General features: G+C 49.1%; 1 protein-coding gene across 2 annotated transcripts in view; it reads left to right on the forward strand.

Moving 5' to 3' along the window:
* Nucleotides 1-8,567, forward strand: part of herc1 (HECT and RLD domain containing E3 ubiquitin protein ligase family member 1) — a 61,690-nt gene extending 53,123 nt beyond the window's left edge. For both annotated transcript variants that reach the window (XM_069679306.1, XM_069679307.1), the window contains exons 77-79: nucleotides 5,990-6,142; nucleotides 6,302-6,607; nucleotides 7,954-8,567. In XM_069679306.1, the coding sequence (XP_069535407.1) occupies nucleotides 5,990-6,142; nucleotides 6,302-6,607; nucleotides 7,954-8,139 (645 nt within the window). In that variant the 3' untranslated portion in view covers nucleotides 8,140-8,567. The remainder of the gene's footprint in view (nucleotides 1-5,989; nucleotides 6,143-6,301; nucleotides 6,608-7,953) is intronic.
* The last annotated feature ends 1,979 nt before the right edge of the window (nucleotides 8,568-10,546 follow it).

A 10,546-nucleotide genomic window follows, 5' to 3' on the forward strand; every position in this document is an offset into this window, starting at 1 on the left:
TAGGTAACATTATTAAAACTAACTTTATGTCACTTTAAACATGCAGTCGTACATGAGAGAGATAATCATGTTCCTCTGGCTCCTCCTACTGCTGCTAATGGCATGTGTAAGAATCCAACGCTCCCGAAACACACAACCAATCAGAGCCGAGCAGTCTCTCAGGCTGCTGTCAATCACACGCAGCACAGCACCGCTCCTCCGTGCATGCTCACACAAGCTCAATGTGCGCAGTGTGCGCAGCGTGAGCCGGTTTGTGTCCACAAAGGCTGAAAAACAAGCAGCTTCATTCCTGCTGTCTTTGTTTCACATTGCTCAGATGTCTGTGGTTACCGTGACGCTGTGTTACGTTGGTGTAGCAGTCGGGCTAGCGTTAGCTCGTTCCTGCTGCGGCTGCTGTTCAGCGTTGTTTCATGGTGGTGTGGCTGAACATGTCTCTGAAGTGCCCAGGCAGTGTGACCGTGTCAGACTTTCGCCTGACAGTTCTGCGCGCTCTCACGGCTAAATGTTCTGCCTAGCTGGCTCTGTTTTATCCACAGTCCCTGTTACCAAACTAAGCGCTGCTGGTTTGATGTGTATCTGACTCAATAGTGTTGGTGGTGAAATACAACGGCTGCGGTTGTTGTCATTTTAAGTTTTTACATAGTGTATATCTGGCTCCTTCAGTTGCCGTGGTTACTAGCCTGCGCGCGCATGACAGCCTCCTCTGCAGGGAGGGCTTTGGAGGCAGGACTGAGCGCCGCTGAGAGAGAGGGGGAGGGACCTCGAGGTTGTAATCTTTCAACTTTTGAAGCAAAGTCGGCTCTCTTCTCCATCCTAGCTGCTGCAGCTTTAATCATGGAGTCAACCGGAGAACCAGGAAGCCTCTGCATCACATCTATAGGTTTACAGTCGGTGCTGGTAACTATAAAGCAACTAGGGAAGCTACCCAGACTTTTGCCGTGCAGGACGACATTTTTGTTTGTTTGGTCAGCTGACAGTCACATGGTTTCTGAACCGTTACGTGTCAGGGGTGCAGCAGCACACTGAAAGGAAGCTGAGCCGGTGACGGTACATGACCTGCCCGAGACAGAGGGATGAGTTTATGCTGAGGCGCGGTCACGGCAGGCCTGTTGGGCTGTCCTCACTGTGCGCACTGTGCAGCACCTTCCTGTGTGAATGCAGCAGTTTTATCTCTGTGAATGGCTCTTAAATTACCTGGACGGATCGTAACCTACCTGGGCTCTTTGCTGAAGCCAACATCAATATATAAACCAGTAAAGCACAGCATAATGCACCTGGACATAATTAGCAGCACATGCCATGATTAACAGCATTCTCACTGCATTACATTTATCCAGCTGACGCTTTTATCGAAGGTCACTAACAAGAAGAGCACTCAGCTGTGTGATTCAAAACCTGTTAGATAAGTTATTAAATCAACCGACCGGAGAAAGGAAGGGTCATACAGGAGAGAGAGGGGCTTCATACGATGTTGGACCTCCAGCTTTCATGTGAACAACTGAACTGAAAATCTGTTTTCACAGTGTGTCAGTGAAACGTACAGAGTCAGGGATCACAGCTGTCCACACTCTGGTTTATGATGCTGGATGTAAGTTTGTCTTTGGCTTCATCAAACTGGAAACTTTTGCTGCTTATTAAACTGGACTGAGCGTCATCGTCCCCTTTAATAAGCAGCATCCCACACAGCCCTCGCTCTGACATCACTCTGTATTTAAGCTAAATCTCCGACTCTGACAAACTACCAGAAGGACTGATGAGTGTTTTGGCAGCGCGGGCTCGGTGTTTGCCTCCTCAGCCATGTGAACGTTTGATTCATCAGAATCACACACGCTGCTGTGCAGATAATAAGCAGCCCGCTCTCAGCCTCTGAGCCTGTTTTCATTCCCACAGACAGACCTCGCTGTCACCAACCAAAGCAAACTGCAGGTGATGTCACATACCGAGGCCGACCACGCCCAGAGAGCGCTCACAGCAGCCAGCAGCCGACACGATGTGATTTACAGGAGGTTAATCCTGTTTACAGACCACAGAGATGAACAGTAACCACCCCACCGCTGCTCTGAGCGCTGCTCACATTCCTGACTGAGACAACAGTGACAGTAAAGTGGCTCCAACCAGTTTTACATTGTGAAGGCTCCACACAGGCCCTGCTGGGGGGGCCGCCGATTTCAAACACACATCTTCATCTTTAGATTTGTGCTTAACATGAGACGTTCAAGGCATTCAACACGAGTCCTTAAGCAGAACATGTATGTAATGGTGATAAAGTTTGATCATGTCGACACCCAGAGACAACAGAACAGATCCGTCACTGGCCAACACTTAGACAAAAGACCGACGTCTCAAACGTCCTCCGTGGATGAAGCCTGTTCCCGTCTTCACTCCGCACATCAAAGTTATAAGAACAAACAAAATAACGCCGTGTCTTTGGCAACTTATAAAAGAAGGAAAGTCAATCCAGCGAGTGTTCAGCGCACTTCTTCCCGGAGAACAGCTTCTGTGTGGAAATTGTGTAGGACTGGCAGTTTGACGTCATAATGTCGTCCTCGCTTTGCACCACGCATTATGAGTCCTCACACACACACACACCTCTTTCTTTACAGCTTCCAGAAGTGAAAAAAGAAAGGGACGCTCAGCCCCAGAGACAGGTTACTTTAATCCTTTACTTTGTTATAGCAGCTACAATCACAGTCAAGACCCCTCATCTAACACTAAGCATAAGTCTCTCCTCTCCTCTCCTCTCCTCCACTCTCCTCTCCTCCACTCTCCTCCACTCTCCTCTCCTCTCCTCTCCTCTCCTCCCCCTCTCCTCTCCTCTCCTCTCCTCTCCTCTCCTCTCCTCTTCTCTCCTCTCCTCTCCTCTCCTCTCCTCTCCTCCCCCTCTCCTCTCCTCTCCTCTCCTCTCCTCTCCTCCACTCTCCTCTCCTCTCCTCTTCTCTCCTCTCCTCTCCTCCCCCTCTCCTCTCCTCTCCTCCACTCTCCTCTCCTCTCCTCTCCTCTCCTCTCCTCTCCTCTCTTCTCCTCTCCTCTCCTCCACTCTCCTCTCCTCTCCTCTCCTCTTCTCTCCTCTCCTCTCCTCTCCTCTCCTCTTCTCTCCTCTCCTCTCCTCTCCTCTCCTCTCCTCTTCTCTCCTCTCCTCTCCTCTCCTCTCCTCTCCTCTTCTCTCCTCCCCCTCTCCTCTCCTCTCCTCTCCTCTCCTCCACTCTCCTCTCCTCTCCTCTCCTCTCCTCTCCTCTTCTCTCCTCTCCTCTCCTCTCCTCTTCTCCACTCTACTCTCCTCTCCTCTCCTCTCCTCTCCTCTCCTCTCCTCTCCTCTTCTCTCCTCTCCTCTCCTCTTCTCTCCTCTTCTCCACTCTCCCCTCCTCTCCTCTCCTCTCCTCCCCCTCTCCTCCCCCTCTCTTCTCCTCTCCTCCACTCTCCTCTCCTCTCCTCTTCTCTCCTCTCCTCTCCTCTCCTCTCCTCTCCTCTCCTCTCCTCTCCTCCCCCTCTCCTCTCCTCTCCTCTCCTCTCCTCTTCTCTCCTCCCCCTCTCCTCTCCTCTCCTCTCCTCTCCTCCACTCTCCTCTCCTCTCCTCTTCTCTCCTCTCCTCTCCTCTCCTCTTCTCTCCTCTCCTCTCCTCTCCTCTCCTCTCCTCTTCTCCACTCTCCTCTCCTCTCCTCTCCTCTCCTCTCCTCTCCTCTCCTCTTCTCTCCTCTCCTCTCCTCTTCTCTCCTCTTCTCCACTCTCCCCTCCTCTCCTCTCCTCTCCTCCCCCTCTCCTCCCCCTCTCTTCTCCTCTCCTCCACTCTCCTCTCCTCTCCTCTTCTCTCCTCTCCTCTCCTGTTGAAGGCCAGGCTGAGGGTGGAGTACTCTTACTACCACATGATGGACAATCTGCAGGCCTTCAGGCACATGTGGGCTGTTGGGGGGGTTCTTTGCTCTGTGGGGGGCGATGGAGAGCTGATGGTTCATTTTTGATTTTGGTATTTCAGTGAAAGTTTTAATGTATTTTTGAGGACCTCATTTGATGAGGTGACAGTGTTTTGTTTTTTTCCCTGCAGTGGTTAAATAAAGGGATTTTGAAAACCAAAACCTCTCCTCTCCTCTCCTCTCCTCTCCTCTCCTCTCCTCTCCTCTCCTCTCCTCTGGTACAAACTGTTCCTCTCCCAAACCATTACTGATACATCCTCTCCGACACAGACCACACATCTCCCCCCTCCCCACCACAGACCCACAGAGAGGGGGGGCGACGGCAGCAGAAAGCTAACACATCCCCTCCTCTGTCCAAACAACCTCACACAACCCCGGCTCTGTGAAAGCCCCGGCCTGCAGGAATGCCAGGGCCGCTGTTGATGCAGCATATCCTGCCTGCCGGAGACTTGGCCCCGCTCCCAGCCTTGTAGAGCGGGGGGGGGGGTTATGGAGCCACAACACTGCCATGAGCGGCTCCATCAGCCAGGCCGAGGGAGGAGAGGAGGGGGCTGCATCTGGTGAGAGGAGAGAGAAGGACTCCTTGTGTTTCTTCTTCTGTTCCTCTGTTGGTTCTGGTTTAAATTCTACCAGACGAGCTGTCAAACGTCCCACCATCATTTTATATCACATGAATATATGAAAACATGAATTACAGCCCGTGTAACCCATCGGTCGGGCCGATGCTCCAAAGACACGAAGATGAGTGTTACAGCACGTGTCGGGGCTGCTCCCTGAAATGTGCTCGAGTCACAGACGAGGATAAATACTGTCCAACTCACGGTTTGCCGACCGCCTCAGTCTGACAACGGAGAGAACACGCTTTGATTTACACTTTGTTCCCACCCAGCTTGTGGGGGGAATAGTGTTGGGAATTACGGCTCTTTGAAGGGAGCCGGATCTTATGGCTCATCGTGTTTTATGATACGACTCTGTATGGCTGCAGAGATGACAACAAAACAACAAACTTGGTAAAAGTCCGTCGGCGATCACCGATGTGTCCGTAGCAGGAGCAGTAAACAAGCTCAGAAACGTGAGTGATCAGACATGTGACCTTTTTTACAGTGGAGGGTGACATGACCCCGCTGTGACCTCGTACAGCAGAGCAGGCAGTGAAATGTGGGCGCGACTATGAAGAGAACGGCTCTCACCTACGACTCGGTTGTTCGCACCAAAGAGCTGTTCAAAGAATCAGATCGTTTGCGAACGTCACAACAGCAGAGGGGAGAAGGAGGCAACAAAACACCAGGTGTTCTTGGTAAAGCAAAAGTTATTTATTAACAGAAGAAGTGCGGATTGTTTCACTCCAACAAAAAGAGAGGCACGATCCACCTGAAAGGGCCTGTGGGCGTAATCAATAAATAATGAGAACAAAAAGAGGAGTCTGAGCGAGAGCTCGTTCCACTTCTTTTTCTCAAAGTGAAACAAAATGAAATCAAGCCGAAGTAACCAAACCAAGCAGCAAGTGAACCAGCACGCCTGCACCGAGCGGCTCCAACAGAAGGATCCTTAACGTGAGCTCAGCCCAGTCCGACTGCAACACGTACACGCGCCAACATGTCGGTGAGGGCGGCGCCTCGTCGTCTCCTCGTGATGACGCCAGTTTTTACCCAGACAAGAGGATTTTTGCTGCTTGTGTCATGACTGCGTGCGCGTACAGACTCTCTGTGGGCTCATGTTCAGCAGCTGTAACTCAATATAATGATGTAACGACACGTTCACAGAAAAGATGCTTCTGCTGATTAGCTGGGCAGCCTGAAAGTGATTTTTCTATAGCACCTTTCATACAGTGCATGCAGCTGAATCACAATGATAAACTCAAATGGACAGAATGAACAGAACAGCAGGGACGGAGTAAAGTAAAAGAACCTGCAGGTAGTTTGTTCCATAGATGGCTGAAGGCTGAATCCCTTGTTTTGTTTTGGTTGTTCATCTTCATCGTCTGAGTTTTCTTTACAGTGACGAGTAGAACATGAAGTCACTAACCCCAGCACGGGAACACGAATGTGTTTGTCTGATGATGGTCTGTGTCTGTCTTCCAGATGATTCCTCTGGATTCGTTTGTCGGGCAAAGTGCGGATGGAAAGATGGTTCCTATCATCCCGGGAGGAAACAGCATCCCTCTCACCTTCTCCAACAGGAAGGAGTATGTGGAGAGAGCCATCGAGTACCGGCTGCACGAGATCGATCGACAGGTTAAATGTTTCTGTGTGAAGAATCAGCTTTGAACACATTTCTGTTTACCTCCATCGTACTGAAGCAGGAGACCGTCTGCATCGAGACTGATTCTTTCATGCCGCTCTGATGAACAGAGCTGAATGTGAACATAACCCCGTCTCCTCCTGCTCTCTCAGGTGGCGGCGGTGCGTGAGGGCATGTCGTGGATCGTCCCGGTGCCTCTGCTCTCCCTGCTGACGGCGAAGCAGCTGGAGCAGATGGTGTGCGGGATGCCGGAGATCTGCTGCGACGTGCTGAAGAAGGTGGTGCGCTACAGGGAGGTGGACGAGCAGCACGCGCTGGTTCAGTGGTTCTGGCAGACTCTGGAGGAGTTCTCCAACGAGGAGCGAGTCCTCTTCATGCGCTTCGTGTCCGGACGCTCGCGGCTGCCCGCCAACACGGCCGACATCTCGCAGAGGTTCCAGATCATGAAGGTGGACCGGGTGAGTCAGGCAGACTTTAGGAGACATGTCCAAACATTTAAAGATCGGTCCAGTTTATTGCACTTAAACAAGAGCAATAACTAAGGACGTGTGGCCTGTTTAGATATTTAACAAGTGCATCCTTTTTTACGAAAACAATAATTTTCCATCCGTGAAATATTTTTTGTGCCAAGAATCTCCTGACAGGTGAAAATCACCTGGTTAGAAGCACAAATCAGTTTATAGCAACAACAGCTCCATAACAAACGGAATATAAGACACGACATGTTGTTTATATAGAGAGTTACTTGTATTTGCATATTTTAAAAATAATGATGAAATTATTTGAGAATGACTTTGTCATTGAAATGTAAAAATATCTGGCGTGCCTCCTGCAGTTCTGCAGAGTACCCCTGGGGGTGCTCTCACCTCCAGGAGAGAACCACTGTGCCACAGGATGGACTGACGTCTGTTCTGTCTGTTTCCTGCTCTGTGTAAACCAGACAGGAAGCAGGTGGGCAACAGGAGGACTCTGACTCTCATGATGCTACATGTTCATGTTTAGTTCCTTTTATTATTTATGTCCAAAAATACAAAGTTCAAGGTGTTGGTAGGTGAACTCTTGAACTTTGGACATCACCTGTTTCTTCAGTTTATAGTCTTTATGCTAAGCTAAGCTAATTCTCTTCCAAAGACATAAGAGTGGTAATTATGCTCTCTTAGGTGAATCAGTGTTACACCATAAACATTGAAGTGATCCTTACAGAAACACAAACAGCATTTTAAATGAGGTGATGTACGTGACGTGGGCCTCTGAGTGACCTGCGTGACCTGCGTGACCTGCGTGACCTGCGTGACCTGCGTGACCTGCGTGACACTGTACAGCTGGTGGGTGGCTGCAGCAGCCGGCCTGTCTATGACCTGGATTGTGATTTATAGTTCACTGTTGATTTTTAAATATTTGTACCAAATAGTTTTTGGATAAAGACTCTGATTCATCGCGATGAGCAGAACATCGTCTTCGTTTTTCTTCTCGCTTCATGTTTCCTTCAGAGTCTGAGCTGACCAATCACGTGAGGTCGCCACGTGTCAGCTAAATGTAGGACATGTACATCAGCTACAGCTTAACACACAGCTGTACTATATCCCTCCCAAAGCTCCCAGTGTATGGCTTTAATGTGATGTGTTTCCTGTCGAAGGGGTCGTCTGGAGGTCGGTCTGATGAGAAAGCACCAAGCTTTTAGTTAGAGAGGAAGTTTGATCTGAGACTGTTGACTTTATTTTACATGTCGGCTACGTATGAAGCTGAAGCTGAGGCGTCCATGTCCCAGTGTGTTGATGAGTTTGTGTGTGTGTGTCCTCTGCAGCCGTACGACAGCCTCCCCACCTCGCAGACGTGTTTCTTCCAGCTGCGTCTACCTCCGTACTCCAGCCAGGCCGTCATGGCCGAGCGGCTGCGCTACGCCATCAACAACTGCCGCTCCATCGACATGGACAACTACATGCTGTCCAGGAACGTGGACAACGCCGAGGGCTCCGACACGGACTACTGAGGCAGGCTGGGCCACACGGACTGTCTCACCTGAACACACACACACGATGCACAGACGTAGGGAACTCCTGAGCAGACGGGCCACTTTTTAAATCATTTTATCTTCTTTCAAACACACAGATTTCAGTTCTCCTCGTGGTTTATTAGCAGTTTTTAAACGACACAGAAGTCCACACGAGAAGTGCATTTAGTGTTTGTTTTTTTTCTTTGCTCCACATCCCATTTTCAGGGTTTGTGCATGGAGGTTTGTTTATTTGTTTGAGATGTGTATAGAATATTCATGGAGTGGTGGAGGAGAGAATATTGTACATTGTGTAAAATGCTTCATTAGGAAAATGTTTTGCATAATATCCATATTTATTGTTTTCATGCCGATGCCGAGTTTCCCCAAGCAGACAGAAAAACAACAATAAATGCTGCAGAGTGAAACGTGTTCTTCTTCTTCTGTTTAAAAACAGAGAGCAACACCTGCTTTCAGAAACGTCACATTTATTTCAGAAGTACAAAATATCACAAAGGCCGTCTTCAGAGGGAGTAAATAAACCGTGAAAAACTATGTACACAAAGGAAAAGCTGTCCTCAGGTCAAAGGTCAAACTGATGCTCATGTGGGTCAGAGCGATTGGTTAAAGGGCAGGTGTGGAGTTTTGTCTCACTACAACACAGACAGTAAAGAGTCACTGTTCAGTGTCAGGGCTGACAGTGAACGCAGCGTGTCAGCAGAGCAGCCAGTCTGTCTGCACACGAGGCGTTCAGGGTCTGCACACGAGGCGTTCAGGGACCAAACAGCCGAATATGCTGCCTGTCATAAGCGCAGGTTGTGACGGTTGTTTTTACGACAGCGTAGCGTCTTCATGTATGCAGCTGGACTGAACGTGGAACCAGATGTGAACAGTTAGAACAACCAAAACATGTGACTCATACCTGTGAGGAAGTGCACGCAGCTTTGTGGTTTCAAAACTGAAGCTCTAATCTGCATCGTCTCTGACGACCAGCAGGGGGCGACTCCGCTGGTTGTAAAAAGGAGTCGACTGTTGCATTGCCTAAAGTTGCCCGTTTCTGAGCCAAGAAGTTGCACTTGAACGCACACAGACTGTTCCTGCTGTGTTTTAAATATTGATCACTTTGATGAGAAACAAAGTGTCCTGCTGATAAAGACACTAAAATGAAAACCTGACAGCTAGAACAAACGTTCTGCGCCTGATTTAAAGCTCTCTCTCTCTACCAGCAGGGGGCGCTAGTCTGTATACATCGTTAAAGCAGGGAAACCAGAGGACCCGGGACTGCAGGTATAAAGCTGCTAAAGCTGCTTTTGCCACCACTTTGACTGAACACTTGTGATGAACATGTCTGATAAATGGCTCTGCAGTTATCAGTCGTTGGTGTTTCACCTGCAGAAGTCTTTCACCTGCTCTCCTCACCTCTAATCACCACTGGTTCCACATTTCTAATCTGGCGATTTGGGTCGATTAGAGCCATCGGTGCAGGAAACACCTGTAAGTAGAACCACATCCGCTCGCCTACCTGCAGCCCGGTGTGTCGGGGCTCTGATCTCACATACTGGTGTTTAAATCAGTGAATTCAAGCACAAAAAACATGACTTTGATACACTGTGATATATTGTCACAGATTCCACCTGAAATGCGTCGACCTGTGTACCGATCTGATTCCAGGATGAAGGAGCTGAACCAGTTTTCTCACAGCGAGTTGCTCTGTGCTGGAGGTAATATGGCTGCCAAAGGAAACTGCTGTTTCAGAGCAGAGAAGAAGAACCCATCTCTGACAATTAGGATGGCAAACAAAACCAGTGCAGTGTTAGCAGAGAATGTAACGTTAGCAATGTTAGCACGAGCAGTCCCACAGCATGCACGGCTTCAGTCTGAGATGTTTCCATGTTTTAGTAAAGCCTCACAAATGTTAACTGATACTTTTTAAAATGCACCAAGTTCAGTGTGACACTCGGTGTCAGGCGAGTTCAGGTGTTGGAGTTAGAATCAGGACCAAAACGATACGGGAACATCTCTGACCATGAAGTACTTGATCATTTAGTGATGTTGAGTTTGTCCTGCCCTGAAATCTTTAAAGTCTTTGCCGCGCAGCTGCTGTGTCTCTGCATGAGGTAGAGGAATCATTATAAAGAGAAGCAGATCAAACAGGGTAACAGTCCGAGTGCTGAGGTATGAAACACAGTCTCCATGTTTTCATTTCTTCCTCCGTGTGTTTGTAGAGGAAACAGATCTGTGACGATCCGCTCTGCCAGCATCGTTTTAACCTTTGAACTCATTACACCATCAAAGCCAGCCAACCCAAACAGTCCAAAGATTCCTCACACGTCACAACAAAACTGTCCTGTCCTGAAATTCCTTTCAGCTCGTCCTGCAGATCCTGAACCCGAGCGAGCAGCATGTC

This window comes from Semicossyphus pulcher, unplaced genomic scaffold (assembly GCF_022749685.1).
Source record: "Semicossyphus pulcher isolate SPU_LCO1_2020_fin unplaced genomic scaffold, fSemPul1.0.p SCAF_38, whole genome shotgun sequence".
Taxonomy (NCBI): Eukaryota; Metazoa; Chordata; class Actinopteri; order Labriformes; family Labridae; genus Semicossyphus; species Semicossyphus pulcher.